The 27778-nt window shown below is 54.5% G+C and overlaps 1 protein-coding gene across 3 annotated transcripts in view; it reads right to left on the bottom strand.

The window, feature by feature from the left end:
* Nucleotides 1–7119: 7119 nt before the first annotated feature.
* Nucleotides 7120–27778, bottom strand: part of ABCG1 (ATP binding cassette subfamily G member 1) — a 60833-nt gene continuing 40174 nt past the window's right edge. The window contains exons 3-15 of one of the 3 annotated variants that reach the window (XM_067739557.1): nucleotides 27260–27377; nucleotides 25283–25415; nucleotides 22735–22785; nucleotides 19887–20032; nucleotides 19603–19726; nucleotides 18791–18905; nucleotides 16401–16585; nucleotides 16163–16264; nucleotides 15028–15196; nucleotides 14069–14169; nucleotides 13797–13955; nucleotides 12482–12600; nucleotides 7120–11358 (exon numbers count right to left, since the gene is read on the bottom strand). In XM_067739557.1, the coding sequence (XP_067595658.1) occupies nucleotides 11130–11358; nucleotides 12482–12600; nucleotides 13797–13955; nucleotides 14069–14169; nucleotides 15028–15196; nucleotides 16163–16264; nucleotides 16401–16585; nucleotides 18791–18905; nucleotides 19603–19726; nucleotides 19887–20032; nucleotides 22735–22785; nucleotides 25283–25415; nucleotides 27260–27377 (1751 nt within the window). In that variant the 3' untranslated portion in view covers nucleotides 7120–11129. The remainder of the gene's footprint in view (nucleotides 11359–12481; nucleotides 12601–13796; nucleotides 13956–14068; nucleotides 14170–15027; nucleotides 15197–16162; nucleotides 16265–16400; nucleotides 16586–18790; nucleotides 18906–19602; nucleotides 19727–19886; nucleotides 20033–22734; nucleotides 22786–25282; nucleotides 25416–27259; nucleotides 27378–27778) is intronic. The other 2 variants (XM_067739558.1, XM_067739559.1) reach the window with 2 other exon arrangements.

Genomic DNA, 27778 nt, shown 5'->3' with positions numbered 1-27778 from the left:
AGCGGGAAGCAGCCCCGCTGAAGCCGCAGCTTCCAGAAGGGTCTGGGAGGGTGTCCCATCGGGACCCCACCTTGGTGCGCGCCAGCCCCACTGTGGGGGGGCTTGCGGAGGTCCACACCACCCTGTCCAGCATGGAAGCCCGGACCCCAGCAAGCCCCAGCTTGCTCAGCAGGGAACGGGATGGAATTTGCCCCAAAGTGCCTGGGTGGGGGATTTTAAGTTCGGCAGTAGAGAAAACTCAAGTCACTGACGTGCCCATCGCAAATGAATTTTGGGGTGAGGCCGAAACACGTGTGTGCCACATTTTGTGTGTCTGCCCTAATGGTGTGGCTGCCTCTCGTTTCACCCTTTGGGCAGACACACAAAGGGTCTGCGTGAAGCCCAGCATCTCAGGGTGACATCTGGGGGGTGGAAGGAACTTGGAGAGATGCCGTTCCCGGGGTGCTCTGTGTTGGGGGCAGGGTGGTTTCTGCCTTTATCTTTCCCCCAGGTATGGACATCTCACGGTGCAGCCAGCCGGGAGTCCCTGGCGGACACCCAGAGGAATCTGTAAAGATCATCAAAGCTAACGAGACGATCAAGCACTTGGCATGCGTCAGACACCCACCAGGTGCCTGAGATTTGCTAACTCCCTGAAAGCCCACGCAGTGAGGGGTACCACCATCCCCATTCTCGTTTTCGGAAGAGGGAACTCTCCACAGAGCCCCACAGTAACTTGGTCAGGGAGTGGCGCCCAGCAGCAGCCTGCGAGGACAGGCCAACGGCAGGAGGCGGGGAGGGTTCAGAGCCCTTCTCGAAGGTTGTGGCTGAATCCTAGCCCCTCCCACGGGTCATTCCCATCTCATTCAGTCTGTAAGTCACAATAGATCGGGGATAAGGAAATTACATAGTTACTATGTTTCCAACCTTGTGTAAAGGTCCATAATAACTGGCTAGGTTTAAAAAGGAAACACTGAGCTGCCGATAAGCTAGAGTAATTATTCTAATTACTGGCTTGCCAGGAGCCAGCAGACGATCCCACGGAGCCCTCTGCTGTCCTTGCGTTCACTGTGACTCGATGGGGGTCCCTCAGGGGTGGGTGGTCTCTGTCGGGAATTTTAAACAACCTTCTTGGCTCCGGACACTGGCTGTCAATTAAGTACCCAGAGAGTGCGAACCGATTTTAAAATTCGGGGATAAGAAGTACTACAGTGTGGACTGGAAACGTTTTTTTCTTTTATCTAGAGTGCAGTGAGTAACTTGATATTTACCGTTGCTTCGCCAATGAGGACATTGGGACAAATTCGCTCCAGGACACAGCCTTGCTAAGACTCAAACCCGGGATGGGCTGTGGCCACTTCTGCTGGGCTGCGTCTAATACGGTCATCATCGGTGGACTTCAGCCCCCCTGAAAGCACTTAGCTGACACTGACTGCCCACGGCCCACGTGGCCTTTACACCCCCTAACACTTCCCCACCTCCTGGTCAGTGCGCCTCTAAAATTTGAATCCACAAGTGGCTCAGGGTGAATTCAAATGATCAGTTGAGTTTCACAGGATCCAGGGATCACTTTGATATCAAGTACCTTCCTCACTGACTAATGGTGCATATTTGTAGAACCTTCCAGAAACCATGGAATGAGAGCTTTGACTTGCCAAGGAGAAGCCAGAACCCCACTGCTGCTGGTGGAAAAGGAAGATAACACCAGGCTTCCCTCCCACCAGCCCCCAACACACAGCGTGGCCACTAAACCTACGGATAACTTCTCGTGGCGTTTATGTGCTTCTCCCCTCCTCTTGTGTCAGTGTGGTTGGTCCGTAAGAGCGTCGCTTCAGCGTTTATTTGGCAATTGTTCCCTATGTACTGTTCCAGAGTATGTCAAAAGTTCACTGGAATTCGTCGCGCTATTCCAAGAATCCTTGAACAGTCAGTGGCACGGAGATGAGGGATTTAGCTTCCAGCTCAGACACCTGCGCAGGGTCAGATGCTCAGCAGACTCGTGGTGGGGGGGCCCTGTGAGGGAGAAGACCGGGTGGTGCAGGAGGTCTCAGATCTCACTGCGGATCTGACACCACTGAATGGAGCAGGGAAGGAAGGACTGGGTGGGCAGGGTCTCAGGCCACAGCCAACTTAGACAAGGTCTCCAAAAAGTGGATGGACGGTCCCTAAACCAAGGTGCCCCGTAGGGGAATCCTGTTTGGGGCAGGAATGGCCTGGTTGGGAGAGGCCAGGGGGAAGCGTGCTCGTGTGGGTGACATGGGACTGGAGGCAGAATGTGGGTGCTGGATGGGGCTGCCTTGAAAGCACCGTGAGAGTGGGAGGCACCCGTGGGGTCTGCAGCTCCACCTCCAGTGGGAAACCTTCTCTGCGTGCCTGTTGGGTTTCCTTCCGCTTGCGTTTCCAGAAAAGCTTCTGTGGTTTAAACGGTAGGTTGTAAGGATATAAGTACAAGGATGTTTTCCAAATTTTCAGACTTACTGAAGCACGGTTGTTATGGTAGAAACCACCACAGCAGGGATCAGGAGGGACATGGCTTTACGGATTCTGGAACATTCTGACGAGGGCATGAGTGCTGTACCTTCCGGTCCAGGGCGCTGTTGGCAATCTGGGGCGAGGCGCAGGAAGCGCGGCAATGAGGAGTGTCTTTCTGGGTGGGATGAGGGGCTGGGTGATAACCTGCCATCTGGTTACCTGGAGGGGGTGGGCTTGGGATAGGATGGTTTGGGGATGAGATTACTAACTTTTGTATTATTTGTTCAAAGAAGTGTGCAGGGTATTTGTAAATTAAAATTTCTAATAAAGAGCATTTGGGAAGGAGTGGGGAAGTAGTGGGGAAGGAGTGGGGATTTTGGTGGGGAAGGAGTGCGGAAGGAGTGGGGAAGGAGTGGGGAAGGAGTGGGGATTTTGGTGGGGAAGGAGCGGGGAAGGAGCAGGGAAGGAGCGGGGAAGGAGCGGGGAAGGTGGCAGGTGGTTCAGAAGCACAAGACAGCGTCCAGGGACAGAGAAGCCTGGGCAGGGAGAAGGAACGGAGGAGCCAGGTTTCTCTCTCTGTCCTGTCCCTGCACGCACACCTTCCTCCACACCGACAAAGGTAACCTAGTGCAACCCCATTACGGCCACACCCGGGTGATTAATCCCAGAGTGATGCCTGAACTCCAGTGCTGACCCATATGGGGCCCTAACAGCACAAAGACCCCCAAAGCTGACTCCTGGGGATGTTCGCCCATCACCCTACCCTAAGCAAAGTGTCTGGGAGAAATTCCCCCTGGGTGTGGGGGACGGACTCCCCCAGGCCACTTCCTGTGACCCGATGGATTCTTTGCTGTCAGTTTCTCAGTGTCTTCTTCCAAACGAGGGAGTGCGAAGCAGGGGCCGGAGCGCCGGTTCCCTGGCTACTGTCACCATCTGCATTCTGCCTCCACCACTTGCCTCGGGCCACTTGTCTAACCTCTCTGAGCCTCAGTTCCCTGGCCCGTGAAATGGGCTGGCAGTGACACGCTGGCCCCAAGGATGGCAGTGAAATGAGACCACATATAAAAGGCACCTGACCCTGTGCTACCACATCACCTAACAAGGGGGGCTTGCACATCACCCCCGTCACTCTTATTTTTCTTCCCAATTTCATCCAAAGCCATTATAACACCTACCAGAGGAACTTTTTCATTAAAAGAGAGGGCAATGCAAGAATGAGAAAATTCCCCACAGGCTCCGTCACACCCCAGGCCCAATTCTCCCGCTGGTCCGCAGGCTGCTGTTGTTAAAAGCAAACCAGAGAGAGAAACAGAAATCTGAAAAGAGCGATATGCTTTATTTTGATTTATGTCACATTTTCATAAATGGCATCTAATTTCAGAAAACAGTGTTCAAATCTGCAAAAAATGCACGTACAAATTTTCTAAGGAGATTTCTGCAGAAATATACAAAGCAGGACCACGGTCTGTAGAGTCAGAAAGCTTACATGTTAGGGTCTGCTCGGGTCTATGTTCCAATAGACCCAAGGGAAACAGCCAAGGAGACAAGTACCCAAGGGGGCCGCTGTTATTATATATATATATATATATATATATATATATACACACACACACACACACATATATGTGCACGTATGTATAGATGTTCTCACCTGGGACAGTGCACACCTCTCCCAGCGTGCGAGCACAGTACTTCCTAAAGTCACGTGGCTAACTCAATGTAAGGTTATCCGCACAGCGTTATAAAAACCAGACGTTACATAGTTACGCATTAGATATACAGACATACGCACATCTTTACACGATGATTCAAAGTGTTATTTGCATTGACTCTTGCTTTGGAAGGAAGAACAAAGGAAAAATGTTAACTAGCTAACCCTTAAGGAAAAGGCAGCGATTCAGACTCAGCTACGAGCAGGTATTAAGCCGCTAGGTCTGCAAAGGAAAAACAAACCTGGGTGAGGGGGTCAGCTACACACGCTCACTTTTGAAACATACTCATTCCATGGAGAAACTCATTTCTGGTCACCCCCTTCCCCAGGGAGCATTTGACTAGAGAAACAGAAAACTCCTTGTGTGGGGTGGGTGGTCCATTTTGTTAGCGGTTTGGATGGTAGGACTTTCAGCTACCAGCTTTCACTGGCCGAGGACTTGAAATGAGATATTTATGATGAAGCTTGGGCAACCTGTGTTCCAAAGGTTGTGGAAAAGAGACCCCCCAAGGTACGTGATGACAGAATTGTGAAAACATGTAAAGATATAAAAACAAAATATCTACCATGGCCACTGACATAGAACCCAGCCGTGGTACCTTTCAGATCAGGTTGCACCTCGGATGTCCAGGAACCCATGAATATAGGGACCTTAACCTTGACCCAGGTACCCATGACTTTCAGCCTTTCCCTTCAAGGCCAGATCCATTCCACCCAGCACAAGAGAGCACGTGCTGGGGCCCCAAGCGTGGAGGTCGGTTTGATAACTTCTCCCCAAGAAATGCACGAGCCTGCTGCTTCCTCTGCTTCAGCAAAGCCCTGTTGGGTAAACACTGTTTTCTCGAAAGCTCCACCACGCTGATCCAGGGCTGTGATGGAAGGAAGGGGCTGAGGCTGGACAGTCACCTCACGGCAGGTGAGATGAAAGAACGCTCCCCTCCCAGTGGCTGGCAACAAGGGCTCCCCGAACCCTCCTTCCAGGAGATGCCCTGCGGGACTTGAGAACTGGCCCCCAAGCAGGTGGCAGGGAGGGTCACACGTCACCACTCCGACGCCTGCCAGCCAAGCCTCAGCGTCTCCGTCCCAGCTCACCTTGGCACCTGCTGCAGGTGAGGGATGACTCCCGTCCTGCAGAGGGACGAGCAGGTGGCTTACAAGTTCCCCAGAATCAGATGTCCGAACATCAGTGGACAGAGGAGATACCATTTAACTGTATACAGCATCACGGCCACGGTTAGATTCACGTGCAAAGTACAGGCCAAAGGCACCCACAGGTGATCAACAGGGTTCTCTTTCACGTTTATTCAGACACACCAAGCGGGGGATGGGGCCACGCCACTGAGAGAAAACGTCAGCTGAACGTAATCGCTTCCGGCTTTGCTATTTTTCGCTCGTGTGTCTTGGGCTCATGCCGTTCCCAACATCTGGGTCAAACCACGAACCCCAGGGATGAACTCACACGTTCCTGTGGCCACGTCCCTGGCTTGGCGTGTCTCCCTGGGAACCGGTGGGCCGGGCCCTCCAGCTGTGTGCGCACATCCCACCACGCTCCTTCCCAAAGCGGGGCTCGGCTTCCGCCCAGCCTGTGACAACACGAGGGCACTTTTGTGCTTCTGTTCCTTTCCCTTCAGCTTTACAATGGTCATTATATTGTGGAAAAGCCCTGAAGCCATGACCCCACCGGTGATAACCCCTTGGCTGGACAGAATGCGATGGCCAGTGTGCCTGGGGTACTTTCTCCTTTCTGACACCACGGGACTCTTTTGAGAACAGGGAGGGGGTCAGGAGCTCTGCGCCTGACCTGTGCTCACTTTAGTCATTTGTAGACTTGGCTGACCTCAGGGTCCGCTCGAGCAGGCCACAGAATGTCAGTCTGAGGAATGATTCCAAGTGGACTGTTCAGAGGTAACGTAAAAAGTTAAGCTGATGCTAAACCCTCGTTTCCTTAAAGATGGGGAGAAGGGAAGGATACGCGCTAGTTAACAGAAAACCTAGGCTAGGCCTGCAGAAGGATGGGCGTGAGCGCATCACCTTCACGCCCACTTCTTGCCCAGGAGGCTGGGTTTTCAGCACAGGCTGAGCGGAGCCTGCAGGTGTGAAAACTGGACTGTGCAATGGGGGTGCGGGGCTCCCCGACGTATTCCTGCTTCTGGTCCCAGGGAGGCGCGCCAACAGGGACGTCAGGAACATCTGGCTTTGGCAGACTCCGGGGAATCTCCCTGAGGCAGGAGGCCCAGTGCCCGGACCTGAAGGACCATGACCTTAATGGAGGCTGCACAGAAGAAGGGCGGGGTCCGCAGGGCAGGAGGGGTGCAGAGAGGAGGCTGAGGGAGCCTCGTGAGCTTGCCCCACCCCAGGGTGCTCTCTGAGGCTCCCCGCACCCTCTCTCCCTGTCGCTTGGCGGGACTGCAGGGGCCGTGAACTCTGGGACTTGGCCCAGCGCCGCATTCTGCCCTGTGTCCCTGAGGAGGAATGCAAGCCGGGGGTGACAGCCTGGCCCTGAGCGCGCTGCTCTCGGAAGCGCGGCTCAGTGTAGTTCACCCACCAGAGCTGAGCTAAGACAACACCCTACGCCCGGCTCCTAGGTCCTCCCACCCAGGGCCCGTGTCCCCGGGGACCACGGCAAGGGCGGCACACGTGGGGCCCGTGCATCTGGGCTCCGGGCATTTCTTAAAGCCCCGGCCGACATTAACAAGAGGGAAGAGATGGGGGACGAGGCTGGAGAACGGAGGAAAAACACAAAACTTTAAGACAGTTCAACCTAAAACGTGCAAGTTACCGAGAGAGAAGGGTGACTGTTGACAGTGGGGTGTTGGACCAGAACACTGAGGAATGAACCAGAACCCACGCTAGACGTACAACGAAGATGTTCCAAATACAACCTAAAATTCCCCTTTGCCTGGTACAGTTCAAGCCAGTTATTTTGAATCTGAAGCATTTAACACTGAACACAGGTAAAAAGTTTTACATAAATATTTTATTAGCAGTCTTATTTCTCCAGAGCATCTAACTTTATAGCCACACACGCTGCACCACCCTCCGCCCTGCTGGGTTGTTTTGTTTTGGTTTTTGTCACATTCCAATTGAGCTGGTATTTGCTGAAAGACTTAGTGGGTTCTGACTACACTTTACCAACTGCTCGGCAGGCATGAGGTGAGGGAAGGTTCTCTTTCTTTCTTGCAGTAAAGGACGATTGACGATTTAGAAACACCACAGATAATACTATGAGATACATACCCGGATCGAGCTGGCACGTGCCCTCGTGTGTGTGCACACGTGTGTGCATGCACACACTCATAGGCACACACGCATGCGCGCACACACACACACCAGCCCCTCTCGGGCCCCAGTCAGCCCACTGGTGCGCTGAGTTAAGAAGCTAAGGCTGAGCGAAGGCAGAGGAAGGCACCTCTCCACTGAGACGGGGGGTAAGAAGCTGGGCCCCCAGGCCAGCTCGGGACACCCCTACGCCAGGCAATTGAGGAAAGGGGCACAGGCTACCCCCCATCTCAGCTGTCCGTTTGATGACAGCAAGTCCAGAGCTAACCTAGTATTGCATTTCAGACCTCGCAAAGTGTTTTCCTGTACATTTGCACACTATGAACAGGAGGCAATACGGCAAAACAACAAACAGAGAATTTGGGGTCCGACGTGGGCCCTTTCCCGGCCCTGGACCCGGGGCCTCACGGACCCTCTCCAGCGTCGGCACCCTGCGTCTGCAGAACAAGGTACCCCGCAGCCTGCCAGCACTGGAGGGCGAGCCCGCTCTGAGCTCCAAGCCCCTGTGCCTGGGCCACGTCAAGCATGCAGGGATGGGTCAACACACGTCTGCTGAGTAAGTGAACAGAGGCGTGGGTAAGGCATCCAGCCAGCCCCCGGGCCACCCGGCAAGGAAGGATGCTCGGGGCACTGAGGCCCAAGCTGTTCTCTCCTCAGTGAACCCACCGGCGGGCTTTCTACCCCGTGGATTCAGCCTGCCCCTGACCTCCTGGCAGTGCCTTTCTTAGGTGGGAAAATGACCTTTTTGTGGGTCTCCAGGATGAGTTTTTACCTAAAAGCTTAAGTCCTATTTCTTGGTTCTGAAGCCCCTCCCCACAAGGTGACAATCAGATTCCAGCATCTTCTATGTAAAATGTTTACCTGATTTCTTTCCTTCCCATGTCACCCACACAGGAGCTTTTGAAGCATTTAATTCTCGAGCTGATACCCAGCAAGGGTAGGAGGCACAAAATGCTATGAACGTGGACAGAGGAGCACGGCTCCCGAGACAGGGCTGGTCAGCAGACCCAGGCCCTGACGCCTCCGCGGAGCGGGCACTAGGACCCAGCGGAGGCCCTTCCTCTCCCCAGTTCCATGTAACAGTGATATTCTTTGGACTTCCACTTCCTTCTCTACTAACAACTGCAAAGGCTGCACATCGTTCATCCGACGTTTCCTCCGTCCTTCTAAACGAAGAAGCGCGATCAGACGAAAGGAAGATCTGAGTCATTACATTCAGAAATTACTTAAAAGAAGTAGATTTGGGAAGTCGGCCTGGTTTAAATTCCAGCGTATGAAAGGTAGCACGTCACCGCCCCCCGCCCCACACTTCTTAACGGCACCTACTTAGAAAAATAAAATCAACAAGTTGCTTGCATGTTTTCTTGGGCCATTGCAATAAGCAATGCAATCTTCCCTATAGCAAAAAGCAGAGGGGAAGCATCTGGAGACCCAAACTGCAGCGTCTGGGTCTATGCTGCCGAGGGTTTAGGGTGAGAGAGCTGGAGCGAGGGGCATCGCTGACACTTGAAGACTGATGAAAGCAGCTTTCCAGGTCGACATCCTCACTGGATACGGCCTCAGGTGCTCCGAATCAGATTATCCTGCGGTGGTGACCTCAGTGTACTCACCGCACTCCAGGTAGCATCCTTGAAAAAATACCCGTGTGCATGTCCTTCTTGGGCTCACAGACCCACGACTGGAAGGACTCACCTGGAGGGAAAAATCTTTCAACAGTGGCCTCAGCTGATGTAATTCTGAGGCATGGTCCAGGACTTCTCCTATGCCCAACTCTCTATTTCACCAGGCTGTTCCCACGTGTGTCTTCCTACGTGTGACATTCATACAGGCAAGTCTACCTTGAAACTGAATAAAGACTTTTTATAAAGGCTAAGTTTGACCCTGGTTAAGTAACTTAATCTGGAAGGCAACGCCACATTGGTGTAAAACAGGCAAACGTAAAATTACATTTGAAATACCTCAATTGTGTTTACTAAAAGGGATCTGAGGGTGAAAAAGAGGCCTCTAAGAACTTGCAAATCAAATGCATGTGACTGAAATTTGCACCTTCCTCATTCTCTTAAATAGGAAAAAGAAGTTCTGGAACACAACCTAGGAATCTCAGAACCTTTCAGAGCTGAACGTGACCTTGAGGACGATCTCGTGCTGCTCTTTACAGGTGGGGAAACTGGGGCTCAGGGACATGAATGAATCTGTCCACAAAAAATACAGTCTTTCATTAGGAGACCTGGATTCCGGGTTCACGGCATTCTAGAAGGGGAAAGCGATTCCGTTTTCCTTCCGAGGACCTTCTTTGGCCAGAGTCCCCTTCCACACTGGGGTCATACTGCCGCCAACAAGCACACGGGCGCCCGCCATGAATTCAAAGGCCGTTTACCCTGCAGACGTGCCCACTGCTCCTGTGCTAGAGGGATTTTACTTATGCGACTGTATCACTGGAAAGGAGTTTCTGGTCTGGAAAGACTATGCTAGCCCGGCGCTGAGAAGGTGAAGGTGCCGCTGAGACGCCATGGAAACCAGATGTGGGAGACGGACTCTCCCACGGCCCTCAGTGCATGATGTGATGGAGTTCCAGATGCCTCGGCCACACTAAGTCTTCGCCAGTTTCTGGCAAAGGCCTTGGATTCTCAGGAAATCTCAGCATCTTCCCTCCTGTGCAGTTAGCGCAACTTTTGCGGGCTACACCTGCACAACGCTCACACCTGGAGTTTCTCTAAGCCCAGCTTCCCCAGGTTCAGTGGAGGTAGTTGATGTGATATGTCAGGGAAGAGAAATGTTTGTAAAAAATCAACAGGATTGATTTTCTAGAATTTTTTTTTAGGCAAAATTAAGGTGCTTGGAAAGTTAGGAAGAAAAAAAAACCCAATATATTTTGCTTAAAATAAGAAGCACGGGGAAAATAAAAGACTTTGAAAGAGATGGCCAATTTCACCTTACACCTTTCTGTGTGACTTTAAAAGATTTCCACACGGCTTAGTGCGTACGGTTCCAAGGTCACCCTTCAACCTGGAGCCGGCTTCTGTGTCTTTCCCAAGTTCTGTCTGTAAATGAGACCAGCTCAGCGATCAAATCAAACCCCTCTCATCTCTAAACAAAGTATATTTACCCTGAATAATTTTCTTCACCAAGTACTAAAAAGGTACAGTTTCTGGAAATGAATGAAATTTATCGACTTTTGGCTTGGAAAATGACCTCGTTGGAAAAAGAGACAAACCGTAGAAAGGTGAAACTACGAAAACACTAGTCACAGAATGGAATCGCTCCTGGCTTTGCCTTTCTGCCCCTGGACGTCTGACTGCACAGGGATTCCCAGGAAGCTGCCTGAATCCCCAGTCCAGGACCAGAGCTCCCTGGTCAGAAGGAAGAATTTTGCCGAGGAACCCTCTCATCACCAGCTTTGTTGCAGTTTTAAATTCTGCCTCAGGGGTGGTATTTTAAAATCCTGCACGTGGAAAAAAAAAACCTTTCTACTTCTTCTTCTTAGTTACAGCTAGAAAGGGTAATGGAGAGAAGGCCCAACCCAGCAGGGCGGCGATGTCCATCCAGCACTGGACGCCCAACAACCAAATGTGGTCCCAGGGGTTGGGTCACAGGAGTGTCTGTGTCCTCGGGCCCGGGCTTGCCGCAGGTTCTGCAAGTGGCCCTTGGCCACTGTGTCCGATTTTCCTCTCTCTGGCTTTCCAGTGCTTTACCTCTCTGCCCGGATTTTGTATCTCAGCACAAGGTAGGCAGTGAGACGCAGGGAGATGAAGAAAATCCCCAGGACAATGAAGTCCAGGTAGAGCTTGGCGTTCTCCACGTCCAGCTCTCTGAGAATGGCCGCCGACTTCTGGAAGTGGCACGTATCATCGATGTCACAGTGCAGGTCCTCGCGGTCGAGGCCATAGATGGAGAGGATGACCCCTTCGAACCCATATCTGAGGAAGGAGGTGCCAGTGTGAGGAGGGCTCAGGAACCCTCCCCCCTGCCTCTGCCCACATCTGCGGAGGGTAAGGTACCACCACCATCCCCCCATCCTCAGCCTGGCTCCCCTCCCTCCCCGGAGATCTTTCTCCCTGGAACACTTCCTAACGACTCCACAGCTTCCTCAGATAAATCCATTCAATGGCTTGACGATGTGTTTTCCAATTTTGTTTCCTCCAAAGTCTCAACGAAAAAAACCAAAAACCCACCCAAAAAAACCAAGAGTAGGTATTGTTCAAGGGTGATACGAATGGAAAAACACTTTGATTACTTCTGAAATCATACATTTTTTAACAGTTAAATATAATAAAGGGTCCGATAGCTTTCCAAGGACTGGGGAGCATTTAAATAAAACATTTCTGCATCACCTTTCATTCTGTTCCAGCCCTGCATCATCAGAACAAAAACGCTAATTCTGAGAAGAAAGACACGGGTTTCTGATTTCTTGGTCTTGGAAGGTGCACCTATGGCTGAAACTCTGTACAAGTGCTTTGTTTTGATTTTGTTCTCCGGAACAATAGACCTGGGTCTGAATTGACATTCTAGAAAAGACAAGCTTGTCCACAACCGGGGACCCTGGCTGTCACGTGGAATGGCTGTGTCTGGGGAGAAAAGCTCTAACGACCAGCCTCTCCTGCCGAGGGCCGACGTGCCGAAGCACCTCTGCGTCGAGAGCGTGAAATCTGATCGCCTAAGGGCTGAGGCACCAGAACTGCCTTGTTCAAGAACATTAAGATGCTTGAAACATGACCTGTTTGCCACTGGATTTCTTATTAAGGTTTTACGGGTTCAGAACCTTGTTCATCCCAGAGAGGAATGAAGTTGCTAAGAGATGGAAATATGCAAGGCAGCGCTCCGAGGCACGCTGGACACGGAGCCACGAGCATGCGTGTGTGTGTGGCATGCACAACTAGGAAAAAACAAAAGGCACCGATACTCTTCGGGTTCAGGATCAAGGAAACATGCCGTCGTCTAGCTGACAGCGAACAGGGGGCTTTTGTGAGCCTCTGCACGTCCCCAAGTCCCTTCCCTCTGTCGTCCTAAAGTCCCTGAGGCGTAAGGTGCCCCCGCATGTACCTGACATAGGAAATGTAGGACATCCACTGCAGGTAGGTGGGGATTGTGTGGAAGCTGACGAAGAATCCTGAGAAGAGGAGGACGGGGACGGCCGTGACGGGGCCCACGAAGGTTGCCACCTGAGAGGGGACACAAAGGGGACTTACTCCCATCTACCTCCTCCTCCCCAGGTGGCCCGGAGGCCACAGCCCGTGTTTCTGGACGGTCGCCAGCAGCTGGCAAAGGGCCAGAGACTTCAGGACGGGTCACACCAGGGCCAGGACGGTGCAGAGAAGCACCCTGTTTGGGGAGCGAGCTGGCTGGTCTCTGGCACAGGGAGGGGCTGGGGCTTGTGCCCAGAGGCCCAGCAGAGGGGACAGAAGGTGAGAAAGAGTAGAAACCCCACAGAGCAGGGGCGGCACGATGCTGGACATGTGGTTGAGGGTGCTTGGCTGGGAGAGAGGCACAGCGTCCCAGGACCTGATGTCAGCGTGTTCCAGGGAGGAAGGCTCGGGAGCGCGATTCCCTGGGTGCTGACTGCAGCTGGTGTGGGCCGAGCACTTTCTACGGCTCGGCTGTGGGGTGGATGCCATCGCTATTCCCAGCCACAGATGAGGGTACCGCCCAGAGGCTCTGAACACAGAAAGGAGTCCATCACACGCCGGGGAGGGGGGCGTCAGAAGGCCACGGTGGTGCTGACTGCCCAGGCTTCTGGATTCGTCTTCTAAGGGTCGGACTGGCCTGAGCACCAGGAAGCCCCAGAGGCGCAGAAACTGCAAACGCAGCGGGTTTGGCAGGTTGGGGGTGGGTGGTACCAGGCATCCAGAAGGGACACCTGGAGGGGCTCAGGAGGGTGGGAGCATGGGGTGCAAAGGGGGGTGTCTAGGGGACAGCTGAGTGGATCCCGCAGGGGCAACAAAACGTAGGCATTGAGAGCTTGGCCTCTGAGCCGGCTGTGTGACTCTGACAAAAACATGTTGCCCCTCTGGGCCTCAGTCTCCCCATCTGTGAAATGGGGAGCATTGCACGTAACTCATGGGTGTGCTTGGACTCGATGAGCTGATGCTCAGAAAGCACTGAGACCAGCAGCTGGTGTGCCCCGAGCTCCACACAAGGGCACCTGCTGCTGTCAGTTTGCCCATCCTGAGAAACCAGTACCACTCGATCCCTTCCCTGGGGGTCAGTCGACCTACTGAAGCCAGACTAGGAACCTGGGGCAGAATCAGGAGGAGGGTCACAAGGTGGGGGTGCTGAGCCCCACCAGAGCCACAGCCCCGGTCGCACGGGCCAGGGTGGAGAAGCGAGGCCTGTCTTGTGGTGCGTCCTCAGCTGATACCTGCAGGGAGGTGGAGGCGGCTCCGATCAGCAGGCCCAGAGACTGCGCTACCAGGGAGGTCATGGTACCCAGCGCCGCGAAGAGGACGAAGCGCACGGCGTCGGACGGCTGGGACGTCATCCAGTACACGATGCTGCAGTAGGCCACGGGGAACATGATCTGGAAACACAGGGCCTGTCACCCTCTCCCGGAAGCCGTACTCTCCTCTCCCCCACGGGGGGTACTGGAGAACCCCTGCCCCTCTTCACATCATGCCACTGCCACTCACATACCTGAAAGGGCACGTCAGCCATGGTCTTGGCCAGGTAGTAGGCCTTCAGGCTGTACCAGTAATTCAAGTGTTCTCGAAGAAACACTCCCATCTCCAGGGGAACTAGGGGACGGGAAAATGGAAAGGGTCAGGCTGACATCACAGCGGGATCACCACCTCAAACAGGTGGTCTCGGGCTTCCCTGGTGGCGCAGTGGTTGGGAGTCCGCCTGCCGATGCAGGGGTCACGGGTTCGTGCCCCGGTCCGGGAAGATCCCACATGCCGCGGAGCGGCTGGGCCCGTGAGCCATGGCCGCTGAGCCTGCGCCTCCAGAGCCTGTGCTCCGCAACGGGAGAGGCCACAGCAGTGAGAGGCCCACGTCACGCAAAAAAGAAACAACAACAAAAGAAACAGGTGGTCTCCTGCCAAGCCCTCTGTAGCCCCAACCTGTCCTGCACCGCCCTGTGGACCATGCAGTACTTACAAAGTACATTAAGGTTGAATGGAAAGCTGTGAAATGATTGACCCGTCTGGAAAAACTGCCCATCATTTTTACAACGGAAGCGTCACGAAGGGGAGAGTCCAAGTGCAGAGCATCACTGTAGTGATGGGTACAAATGTCTACGGTCGCCCTTATTTTCACTGAGTAACTGTAACAATGTGATTCCCTTCCTGGACAAGACCTCGCAAGCTGCTCTTGGAAATTCAGGGCAATTTAAGGAGGAGGCATTGCCGGGAGGGGGTTAAAAAGGTCTCTTCAGCCTTCCACCAGGCTTACAGGACTTCCTAGCGGTTCATTCCTTTGGCTTAAATATAGTATGTATTTTCTTGTCTAACAGAAAATACAATAATACCTACATCTGTCAACGAAGAAAACGGTATTTAAAAACACAAGACGCTATGTGTTCGTGGCCAAGCCAGCCATGGCCTCAGCGGCAGATAAGGAGGGAGAGGTGGGCACGGGGTCCGCCAGACACTCACACGTGAGGACGGTGGGCATGAGGGCTGCAAACATGAGGAAGAGCATGGAGAAGAAAAGGAAGCCAGAGTTGCTCAGGACCTTCTTGGCTTCGTTCCCGATCCCCAAGTAGAGCAGCCCGATGAGGAGGCCGATGCCAATGTGGGAAGTGATCCGCAGGTGTGTCAGGACCTGGGGACAGACGTGGTTCACACTCAGGTGTGCAGAAGTCCGAAGGCGGACAGTGAAAGAACAAGGCGGCCAAGGCCCCCAGAGGCAGCGGCCAAGGCGGGTCACAAGCTCTGTCCTGCCCCTTCCCTGCACGAAACAAGCCCCCGACCCTAAACCAGCACACGTGCGTGTGTGCGTGCCCACACACACACACAAACACACACACACACACACACACACACACACACACGGCAGCCTTTTACTGCCGTTAAAACAGAAAGAATTGCTCTCCTTTGTGAAATTCCCTTCAAACCAGGGAGGGCAGTGTACCTTCAGCGGGGAGGACAAGGGACAACGATGGTGGTGAAGGGGGCAAAGAATGGATACGTGACAGGCCCACCCTTGCAGAGCTCCGCCTGGTGGCTACCAGCCCCTACATCTTTCAAACTGGGTCGCAGAGGCCCCTGGGCACTCAGCCCCCTACACAGGTTGTCGGATCATCCACTCGAAAGGGTGGATATTGTCACGGTTCCCAATCCTTCACCAACTCCTTCCTGTAAGTGTCTGCACCACCCACCATGCCCTGTGTCGGACGGAGCTTTCCGGAGGGAGGAACACACTCCCCGACGTCAGCCTTGGCCAGCGGAATGTGAACACCAGTGACCGTTTCCCTCCGGGAGCCAGAGCCGTAAGGGCTGCCATGTGGTTTCTCCTGCACTTTCCCTCTGCCATGTTCCAGAAAGGAGCCGGTCCTCCATTCTGGGTCCCAGGACGAGAAGACTCGTGGGGCAAGGCCATGGCCCACAACCCGTTACACGAACCAGACATAAGTATTTACTGTCCCAGCCACTGGCATCTGGGGAGTGTTTGTTACTACTGCTTCACAGGGAGCTGACGGATGCAGATGGAAGAATAGTCTGAAAGTGCAAGCAGGATGAAAACCCGGAAATGACCCGACAGCTTCCTTTGCCACGGAGGCCGCCTTACCGAATCCCTCATGATGCTGAGGAAAGTCCTTTTGAAGAGGATGCAGAACTGGGTGAGGCAGCTGGCAGAGAAGCTGTGACAGCCTTCCATGGAAGTGGAGTCCTGAGGACACACCAAGGAGGGAGGAGGGGTGAGACCCCAGCCCTGGGACGCCTCCCCTCTCGGCTAAGAAAAGTTCTCATGCAGCGGGCGCACGAGGGGGTGTGCAGCGCTGCTGGGGGCTGGGGCTTCGCATTACCTTTCTCCACCCCTTCAATCGTTTTGCCTGCTTTACCTCTTCAGAGGGCCGGTGCCAAAGAAAAGGGTTCACCTCGCCATCACCTCCGGGCTCTCTCCTGTAGTCAGAGTCACACATGCCCTCCCGGACGGCTCTCACCAGGCGGCCGTTCTGATCGCCATATTCACCGGACGCGACTTCCATGACTGCACCATGAGACACAGACAGGGTCACCCTAGGCATCGCTCATGTGAACGGTGGGCCTCTTTGCTTTGCAACAAAATCATTAATCTAGCAGGAATAATTTTAACTGATTATGTAGAAGCTGTGTGATGATGCGAATGATATGATAAAAATCATTTAGTGACCAATGTTCTTTTGGCTCTAAACGCCCAGGCAAGGCCATTTATCACATCAGGAGCCTGAAAACGCAAATACGGATTTGATGTCGGGGAGCCCAGGAAGTCATGAGCTCATGCATCTGTTAACTTATTCATCTGTCCAATATTTACTGAGTGCCGGCCATGGGCATTCAAGCACCAGAGCTGGAGCTGGGAGGAGGGCAGAAGGAAGCAAGATTCCTGCTGGGAAGGCAGTTCCCCGGGCGGGGGGTGAGTGACGGGCGCTGTGGCAGCTCTCTGGGACCAAGGAGAAGTGCTGGGGGTCCTGAGGGAGTGCGCTCAGCGTCCTGGGGACGTCGAGATCATGGACCACCAGCCCCACCTCTCAGATCCCCAGGGACCATCTCCTCCACCTTCCTTCCTTGGCCCCGGTGTCATGCCTCTGCACCTCAAAGTGTCCAAGGTCCCCCGCTGCCCCTTCTCTCCTGGGTCCACACTCCCCCTGACGACTGCTGTTCCTTCCTGCCCTCCCACCTGCCCTCTCCTCTCCCCCATCCTGTCCCTCCTGGTGTGGGTCCCAGCCCCTCACCTGCATAAGATTCTTGCTAATGCAAAGCCCGCAGGGACCCCCCCCCTGGCAAAACCAGCCGTCTGTTTCCTGAGCCGGGGTGGCTAAGCCGTCCTCCGTCTGGTCACACACCAGGAGAGGTTGTCCTCACCAGAATGTCACGATCAATGACACCAAACGAGCCAGCACTGACCACTCTGCTGGTCACTCACACTCACCACCCTCCAAACAGCCATCCTCATCTCTCACCCTCTCAGGTGTGATACTGAGGGTCTAGAAGCCACCGGACAGGCACACCGTCCCCTTCTTGGGCCCTCCTTGCAGTCCCACGTGCTCTGTTCCTTCCCCTGTCATCTTTCTCTCTAGGTTCTCACCTCTTCACAGGCCACGGACCTCACTGCCCTTTCCTGTGCAGCAGCGCCTGTCCCCGACTGTCCTCTCTCCTGAACGACCGGGCAGCTATCAACCTGACCCATCCCTGCCTTTACAGACGCTCAAGCCTCCTCTTCCTCCCCCTCGGCCCCCACGTCCTTCCAGCTCACGGCACTCTGGTCCTGCTTCGTCAGAGCCCCTTCTTTTAAGAGAGAAGCAGTTCCCAGCAACAGCGTCTTGTGGAACACTATCTGGGAGGTGACATGTAGAGAATGCGGGGTCTGGATGCTTGAGAGTAAAACAACTGAGTGAGAAAGCCCGGTGACCAGGAGACCAAGGAGGAGAATTATGGTGGATTGAAGGGTGTTCCCCCACAATTCACGTCCACCTGGAACCTCAGAATGTGGCCTTATCTGGAGAAGGTTCTTTGCAGGTGTAATTTTCTGGTTATAGATATTGAGATGACATTATCCTGGATTTAGGATGGGCCCTGAATCTGAAGACTGCCCTTATAGTAAGAGGAGAGGACACACAGAGACACACAGGAGAAGAGCCGTGTGAAGACAAGGGGCAGAGACTGGAGGGATGCGGCCACAGCCAAGGAATGCTGGAGCTTCCAGAAGCCGGAAGAGGCAAGGAAGGCCCCTCCCCCGGAGCCTTAGGAGGGAGACTGGCCCTGGAGACACCTTCACTTCTGGCCTCCAGAGCCGTGATCAAATGCAGTTTCTCTTGCTCTAGGCCACCCAGTTCGTGGTGCTTTGTTATAGCAGTGCCAGGACAGCAGGATGCGATGGCCAGGAAGGGACCCCAGATACAGTGGCGGAGGGAGAGACTAGGACTGGGTCAGGCTGTTTGAGCACGTGGTGGTCTAGTGAATATGAGCTCGAGAGAAAGAGAAGGCGAGGGGGGTGCAAGGTCTCCCCCCTTGTTGTAGTTCCCAGGTATTTTATCTGGAGGAAACGAAACCTCTTTTGACGCGGCCTTAAAAGTTCTACCTCAGGGTGGCACTTGAGCTATCTGTGGAACGTTCAAGTAATTCTTGATGTGGAGGCTTCAGGTAAAAGCGGAAACCCACCAAGAATAAAAAGACCCCCTTTCTTTTCCTTCCGGCTGGTCATGGCTCTACTTACCAAAATCGGCCGGGTTGTGGTAGGTTGGGCAATTCAGACCTAAATCCCTCAAATACGGTACAAGATTTGAGACTTTTCCCCGGTACACACACTGTCCTTGACTGAGGACGTAAAGCTGGAAGAAAGTACGGAGAAGGGAAACATCAACTCCTCCTTCCTCTGTAAAGCAAGAGACACTCTCAATCCATCCATCCATCCATCCAACCATCTGTACATTCATCCAGCCATTCACCCACCCATCCATCAATCCATCAATTTCTCTCTCAGGAGAGCTTTATGTTACCTCCCAAGGACTCAAAGTTCAAAGGGAAATCCATGATAAGTCAGGGAAAACAGAGGATATCATGCGACCAGGAATTATGGCGTTGCTTTCTCCCCTTCATGCTAGCCACCTGCTTAGGAAAGGTTTTGGAGCTATATACACGTTTCACGCCTTGGGACATTTCTTCTGCTCATGACAGTATCAAAGCCTAAGATTTGTAAAAGAGATGATATTGTCCAGACATCACAACCTGCTAGCTAATTCTGTATGGCCAGTCACTCCCCCACTGCCACCAGGGGGTGGGGCTGAAGCCTCAGTAACGCCAGCGACCCGCCCAAGACCCCGTAGCCGGACGCCAGCCCCAGAGACAGGATACTGGTCAACTCTTCTACCCCCTCCGGTCCTGCCCCTGAGCTGCTTATAGAGCCAAAATCTTAAGAAACATAACACTTAAAGCCACTCAGAAATGAAGACACCCCAATGAACTAAGGGGAAGCCGTGAGCACCGGGATTTGGGTTTCCCCGGGCTGATCAAGCAAGGCGTACGCACCTGGTCGAACAGCTCGAAGAGCTTGGCGCTGGGCTGGTGGATGGTGCAGATGATGGACCGCCCCCCCTGGGCCAGCCCCTTCATCAGGGAGACCACCTGGAAGCAGGAGGCGCTGTCCAGGCCGCTGCAAGGCAAGGGGCACCGTGAGACGCCTGTGGTCCCCAACCAGACCCCGCGTTCAGAGTGTCCCGGCTGGGTCTGCGCAGGGAGGCGAGGGGATTCAGGAGGTATCCCCTCCTGCCGGCAGGGAGGGCAGGGGTCCTGCCTCCATGGCTCCTGCTTACCTGGTGGGCTCATCGAAGAACATGACCGGAGGGTTGTTCACCAGCTCCAGCGCGATGGCCAGGCGCTTCTTCTGGCCGCCCGAGAGGCTGCCGGTCCGCGTGTTGGTGCAAGAGAGCAGGCCCAGGGCCGTCAGGATCTCCTTGACCTGGGGGACAGTGGAGCCAGAGTGGCATCAGGGACCACCTGCCCCCTAGCCGCCTACAGGGCCCACGTGGAACCCCCAGCTGCCACCCCAAGCCCACTCGCATGCCTGCCCTTTGCCAAGGCGGCAGACACTCGGCAAGTGTGAGCCCAGGAGGCTGAGAGGCAGGGCTGGGGCCAGGCCGTCCCGGGTTGGGGTCCTGGTCCTGCCCCCTGCCGGTCACCTGTCAAGTCCCTTCACTTGTAAGCCTCGCTCAGGGCCCGGGTCAGGGAAGATGTTGGATAAACACTGCAGAAAGTATGGATCAGTGAACACATAGGTGGACGAGTGACCAGGTGTCTGACCAGCACAAAGGGGAGGGCCACCCTGATGGTCTGATGCAATATAGTAAGTCCCCTACATATGAACCTTCAAGTTGCGAACTTTCAAAGATGCGAACGTGCCCGTGTGTGCCAGCTGTTATACTGTACTACGGTACTTTTCAAGGTACTGTACTGCAATATCTAAAATGTTTTATTTTGTGTGTGTTTGTTTTTTATGTATTATTTCTGTGAAAAGTATTATAAACCTATTACGGTACAGTACCATATAGACGATCGTGTTAGTTGGGTACCTAGGCTAGCTAACTTTGTCGGACTTATGACAGATTGGACTTACGAACGTGCTCTCGGAACGGAACTCATTCGTAAGTAGGGGACTCAGCGCAGCGGATAAGATGCTTGGCGCCCGGTAAGCATTTACTCGAAGGCAGCCATTAGTGACACTGTTACTAGTGTACACAGCTCCTGTAGACACAATCAAGCAGGCCGGGCCTCTCGGAAAGAAGGGGTGAAGCCCCTTTCACACTTGTAAACAGGCAAAGAAGGTCTCTGATTCGGCAGCAAGGTGAGGAAACTGCTTAAAGCTGCCCCCACCTCCCTCAGCGGCCCTGCCAATGCCACCCTGGAAGCAGCCTGGGCACCAAGATATAAACGGCCCACTGTGCACTGAGCCCTCCCTGGCTGTTCCCCCTGATCATTGATGCGGTATTGACGCGGGGGGCAGGAAAGGTCAGCGGACTTCGGTGCAGGCTGTGGTGTGGCGTTCAGTGTTCAGCGTTCAGGGTCCATCCCAGCGTCTTGCCGGGTGCAGCGGCCCTCCCTGCCTCCAACTCCAGGTTCACCTCTCGGGGGACAGCCTGCCACGGAGGCCCTGCCAGCATCCACTGGGCCATCGTCCCAGCTCCTGGCGGCAGCAGGGGGACCCCGGTCCGGCGGCTTCTCTGGGGAGATGTGGTCATCCAAAAGGAGGAGAAGCTCACAAGGAAGAAAACTTCCACCCCAGCTCTTGAATTACTTGCACGGTCAGGACAAAATGTGGCTTTGGTGACGGGAAGAGTCAGGGGATAGCGGTTCCACGGGCCGGGAAGCAGGCGGGTCAGACGGATATGGGTTTGAATCCTGCTTGGTCTCTCCCTTGCTGAGCCCTAACCCAGCTCCGCTGCCTCTTCCCCGGAAGGCAGATCAGCGTGGTCGCCCAGAAAAGGCCATCTTTCAGGCACACTTTCTCTCACATGGACCGTCTGCTGGCGTTCCCAGGACAACACGGCTCCAGCGGTCCCCGGGAACCCAGGCGGAAGGTGCAGAACAAAGACCACATCCCCACCTGCCCTCAGCTCCACCGGAAGGGTGCTGGAGGTGGAGGTCAAGGTAAATCCCTCCCGTTTCCACCCTGTGCTGGCCTCTGGTCCCCGGTTCTCAAGAGTGACGCCCTGAAGGCTGGTTTTGTTTTAAAATTAATCAGAAAGAACAATGTTCCGGCCTTGGGAGAACTGGCTCCTGAGGAAGGCTCCTCGCTGGGGGTTCTCGAGGGTTGAGGCTGCTTTTCTGGGAAATGAGGGAGGTAGGCAACATTCTACCACCTGCTGGAACATTCCATTCTATTGTGTTTCCTCGAGAAGTAAACAAGCAGGACCTAGGTACACACAGGGGCTGGAGGGAAATGAGTCAGGGCAGGCCCTCAGCAGCAGTCCTCCGCTTAGACGGTCACACAGTCCCGTCAGGGTTAGGGTTGGCTAAGTTGAGTTTCCCTTAGACAATAAACATAAAGGGATGTGTAAATATAAACCAGGCCTCCCCACTAAGTGGGGCTTTCTGGCGCCCCCTGCGGGGTCTGCTTACCCAACACCTCGTGCTCCCTGGGGTTTTAGGGAAGCAGAAAAAAGAATTTAAAGAATTAGGAGATCTCCATCATCCCGGAAACTTGTTTGTGCTATTCTTAAAAGGCTGATGAGTAACACGTAAGAACCCAATTTCTCCTTGCAAATGTGTCAGGGTGGACTCTGGTTACTTTTAAATGAATGATTAACTATCTTCATTGTTGGTGTTTTATAAACAAACGAACAACAAAAAAAAAACAATGGAGCATAACGTGTATTAAACACTGAAAGGGCAGAGCGCTGGGTCTAACCCCGAGGCTGGGGCCTCAGGCCGGCGTCCTGCACATCCTCGCTGCGTCTGTGTGTCTGCGTCTGAGAGTCCCTGGCGGCGCGGTCACTCCGGGTGTGTGCCAGCCCAGGCACACACCGCGATGCCACTGCCACCCACACGAGGACAGCCGGGGCCAAGCCACAGACTCAACCTGCCCCCAAAGGCCCCTCCACGCACGTGTGCTGAGTGGATTTCGGGCAATTCTGGAGCACCTGTGGCCCGAGCAGACACACTCACCATCTCCCGTCTCCCTTCGTCCTTGTCCTGGAGTTTCAGATGCGCAGACACCTGCAGGGGATGAAGACCACAGTGTGGAATCAGAAGAGGTGGACGGCAACAGGACAGACTCACTCAGCGACTGCAGGCCCAGTGCCCCGAGGGCTGAGCCGCCAGACGACGGAGGAAATCCTCAGAGGTCTGGGCTTCCAAGCTTCCTTGGTTAACTAAGGTAGGTCCAGGAGAGCAGCGATGCCTGGGTTGCATCCTGTTACCTCAGGGGATTCTCTGCTGTGCCCCGAGGGACGTTAGAGAGATGAGGAATCCCCAGACATCGTCGAGGGCTTGAAGCCGACTGGCGCCTATTCAGGAATTTCACAAGTCACCTGCTCAACCACTGATAGCTTATAATTATCCACAGCGGAGGATTTATGCCACAGAAACTGGTAAGTGGGACATATAAGAGCTCCAGTTTTGTTGTTGCTGTTGTGTTGTTTTGTCTTGTTCGAAATCCTGCCTGTTAGCACACCGTGGGGCCCCTGACCCTGCTTGGTGAAACCCTGAGGAAGCATCACCGTGCCAGCATCAGCCTTGGTTCTTCTCTGCCAACGCCTGTGACCTTGGGAAGCAAGGATTTCGGCTTCCCCATCAGCACAGTGGTGAGGTTAGAACCTGCCCACCCGGTGAGCTAGTGAGGTTGTCCCGAGGCTCCATGAGACACTAAGATGCAGGGGCAAGGGGCCAAAGGGCCATGGTCCCAGAGTCAGACAGGGCCAGTCGCCTGCCCTGTGACACCAAGTGTGGTGGTGGAGGGCCAGAGCAGCACATGGAAATGTACCACCAATGGCTGGTGGCCAATATCACCCCTGCACGTGGGACAGGACGCTGCAGAGCGAAAGGTACCCTTTCTCATTAACTCAGGGGAACTGTTTTTATCAAAGGAATCGTGAAATTCTCAAAATCAAAATCGAATTGATTTTAACTCTGAAAAATAAATGGATTTCACAGCAGAGCCTGATGACAGGTTGGGGGAGGATGGAGGTGACAGCAGGAGTCACCCATCTTGTTTGCAAGAGAAAGCAGTGATTGAGCTGGAAATCAAAGTGAAGTTCCTCAAACAAGTAACCAAGGACTTCACGCAGTAACTCTGACAAGCGAAACGCTGGTCACCCCAGATGAAGGTGAAGTAGCGATTAAGGAATCCACAGGGTCGGTAGAAATCTTGGATCTCCTAACTTTACCACCCTATTTTCAAACACCTCCTGAGCTCCCGGTGCCCCCATCAGTGTGCCCACTTGGAGGCCAGAGAAGCTACATGGTCAGGGTGCCCGGCGCTCATGGCTGCTGGGGGAGCTCGTCAGAGGGCAGATCACGTACCCGACACCTTCCCTGCTTCTCTTTGCTCAGCTAAGGATCTCCTGGAATTGCCCTTCGGACAAGATGCGACACCACAGACAGGAAGCCTTGTGCCATCCGAGTCAAGAGTGCAGGGCATGGGCTTCCCTGGTGGTGCAGTGGTTGACAGTCCGCCTGCCGATGCAGGGGACACGGGTTCGTGCCCCGGTCCGGGAAGATCCCACATGCCGCGGAGCGGCTGGGCCCGTGAGCCATGGCCACTGAGCCTGCGCTTCCGGAGCCTGTGCTCCGCAACGGGAGGGGCCACAACAGTGAGAGGCCCGTGTACCGCAAAAAAAAAAAAAAAAAAGAGTGCAGGGCAACACTTCACCCGTAGCAGCCCAAGAGGAATGGCCATCCACTGCCCAAGTACAAGGCAGACCAGCTGGGAAGGTCCCAGACGTGCCAGGAGAGGCCCGGAGGTCGGGCACCGCCTTGTGCCATGGACGAGGGGACGCAGGACATCAGGCAGCCCCGGGCACACACGCTCCATGACGGACAAGGGCAGCCCACTGACCTTCCAACCTCCTCTGGCCGGGAGGCTCTCTAGTGGCTCCCGTGGCCCACGGTTGGTCACTGTGGTCCCTGTCCACCTGGTACTTGGCTGGGTCATGGTCTGTCCAAAGAGCACAGCTGGGCCAGGCCATCCTGGACCACACTGCACAGGACGCCCAGGCTAACTGCTAAACTCTCGGAGGTGACTTTCCTCGTGTGTTTTGCAGGATTACATGTCTGAGGACTGTGCCGGGCTATGAAGTTGAAGGCCTGGGACCCAACCGGTGTGCAGCAAACTCTGGTTTCACCCCCACCTGGCGGGCACGTGAGTCAGAGGACGAGACCCTCGGGGCCCTAACCCAGGCACCAGACTGCCTGGAACTTGTGCCCAAAGCCACAGAACACTGATGAGAAGGGAAGAGCCTCAGCTGGGGCACAGGACTGTGGCCACCCTGGAAGCGGTCCCTCACATCAGCCAGGCTAATAACCTTCTCAGAAACCTGACCTCGATTTCGTCATCCAGGGTCTACAGAACCCAGGGCCTTGAGGGGTTGCCTTGGGCAAAGCTGTCCAAGGTGTCAGGACTCCGTGTGAGGGAGGGGTGCTGGGCGCTGCGCTGTCTCACGCGAGGAGAGAGGGGGGCGGCCAGGTGAGGGGCTGCAGGCCGCAGGACGCTCACCATCATGGCCTCCTGCACGGTCAGGTGAGGCAGCAGCATGTCGTCCTGCATGATGTAACAGGACACCTTCCGGAAGCAGCGTAGGTCCCGCGGGAGGCCGTTGATGAGGACCTCGCCCTTCATGCCCGTCTCCCTGCAAGGCCAGCGAGAGGACGTGTCAGCCCGATCCCTCCTGCACCCCTTCCTCTTCCAGGGCCTGGGGACGGGAGAGAGGACGGCCCCTCCCAGCATCTTCTCACTGGACCAGTAGGGACACCAAGCCAGGCAGGGATGGGAGGCCCAGACAGCACCAGAACTCAGAGGAGGGAACTGCACAAAGAAAACACTCAGCGTGGAAAGGGAGAGGCAAGCGTGGGGCCTCTCTGGGACAGCACATTCGTAACAGGCGCCTGTGGACCAAACCAACGGAGATACACACGGATGCCCCTACACGCAGCCACGAGGCCCCACGCACACCCCTGGCTTTGCAGGGGTTTATGAGATGGGCGTATGAACAGTGCTGTGTGCAGCTGAGGCTACACCAACCGCCCCAGAGGCCCCAGAGGCCAAGAATCTTCGGTCTGGGGTGTGGCCACTACATCAGAAGCAGTTCCTGGGGGCTGCACGACGATGATGCTGACTGGCAGGACCACTGCAGGCTCTCTGGGCTCAGGTCTCAAAGAGGAGGAGGTCTGCGCCCTGACCCTCCTCGGCCAAGCGATGGGAAGCTGTTCTCTCTGACCACAGTGGAGGTGGGGCATCCTACGTGTACTGTGGAGATGGAAGGGCATGGCCCCGCCAGCCACGCTCACTCCCTCATCCACAGACCCGCTGGACATCGCTATGGCCCGACGCTCTCCTGGGCGCATCATCTCAGCCCAGGGTCACAGTGGGAGCCATGGGCATCCTACCAAGGATCCCCGTTCTCCAGCCCTGCCTCCCTGATGCCATGAAGAACAGAAACACAGAGGGTCTATGGAGACCAGTGCAGTTATATCTGGCGTCCAACTTCATCCAGCCCATTGCTGTGACTGTGGGCCCTGTGGTGGGTCCCTTCTTTCCTTCAGGGAATGGGTGGGATCAACTGGCGTCCCAGGGACCCAGGCTGGGAGCTCAGTTGTCTCCAGGTTGCCCTCTGTGGCTCCAGGACGGCCACGTGCCGCGCAGGCTGGATAGCAGCTGAGGGTGTGGGATGAGCTGAAAAACGGCTGCTCTCCCCTCCCGTGTCCCCAGCATGACGCTGGGTGTTGGAAGTTTGGCTCTCACCTTTAGAAGTGAATACAACAGACAGGAATCTGCCGTAAGCGAGACTTTTAAAAATCCTCATTTTCATCTTTAAAGAGTAATTCAGAAGTCATAAGGGGGGGGGGCGGAATTTCTCTTTCTTTGCCAGTAAATGAAGTTATTTTTTAAATGTATTTGCTGAAGTAGCAAATGGAAGCCATGAGATCTGAAGAGAACTGGCTTTAAGAGACCATTTTGTTAACACTTCTGAAGGTTGTTTTCAAATCATCCTCACGTGAACGTCACCGGACAGGATGTCGAGAGCTGTGTTTTCCGAATGTCGGAGCAGCTAACGTGGCCACAGGCAAGGGTCGCGTGAGCTCTGGGCCCCAGCCTGACGCTGCTGCTTTTCTTCTGAAAATGGCTCATCTTACCTTTGACCTTCATTCACACTTGTCTCAGCATTCTCCTGCCGGCCCCCTCCCCAACCTGGACCTCTCCATTACTTCCTGTCCCATAAGGCCTGGCCCTTCTGCCCCAGGACCTCCCTCTCCTGAGCACAGCATCCACTCACCACCACCAGGTGACAACCAGCATGTGCTGCCTTCTGATGCCCCCAATGCCGGAGCTCTGCTCCCTTCACAGGTTCCAAAGCCCCTTACTGTGAGACACCCCTCCGTCTTCCCGGGAGGCTGTCCAGAGCCTTAAGAAGTGACGGGATGGACCATTCATACTGGTGGCCCCTGGCTGACCACTGGGCGAGGGTCTGCTCACCTGTATCCGGCCAGGATGTTCATGAACGTGGACTTCCCAGCCCCGGAAGGACCCATGATGGCCACCAGCTCTCCACTGTTGAATTTCCCAGAAATTCCTTTCAGAAGGGTCTTGTATCCTGTGAAAAGCGGATCACATTCATTTTCAAACCAGGACTCACTGGTTTTGCCCCCAGTACTGCAGAGGCAAACACACAGTACACTTGGCTGCAGAACCAAGGCCAAAGGCAAGGCTTTTCACACCCTAGTACAGCATTCCCCAACCTTTTTGGCACCAGGAACTGGTTCCGTGGAAGACAATTTTTCCACGGATGGCGGGGGGGGGGGGCGGGGGCGGATGGTTTCGGGATGATTCAAGTGCATTACATTTATCGTGCACTTTATTTCTATTATTATTACACTGTAATATATAACGAAATAATTATACAACTCACCAGAGTGCAGAATCGGTGGGAGCCCTGAGCTTGTTTTCCTGCAACTAGAGGGTCCCATCTGGGGGTGATGGGAGACAGTGACCCTC

The sequence above is a fragment of the Pseudorca crassidens genome, chromosome 5 (assembly GCF_039906515.1).
Source record: "Pseudorca crassidens isolate mPseCra1 chromosome 5, mPseCra1.hap1, whole genome shotgun sequence".
Taxonomy (NCBI): Eukaryota; Metazoa; Chordata; class Mammalia; order Artiodactyla; family Delphinidae; genus Pseudorca; species Pseudorca crassidens.
Note: the sequence above shows the minus strand (reverse complement) of the source record. Positions and strands in the feature narration are given on the sequence as shown.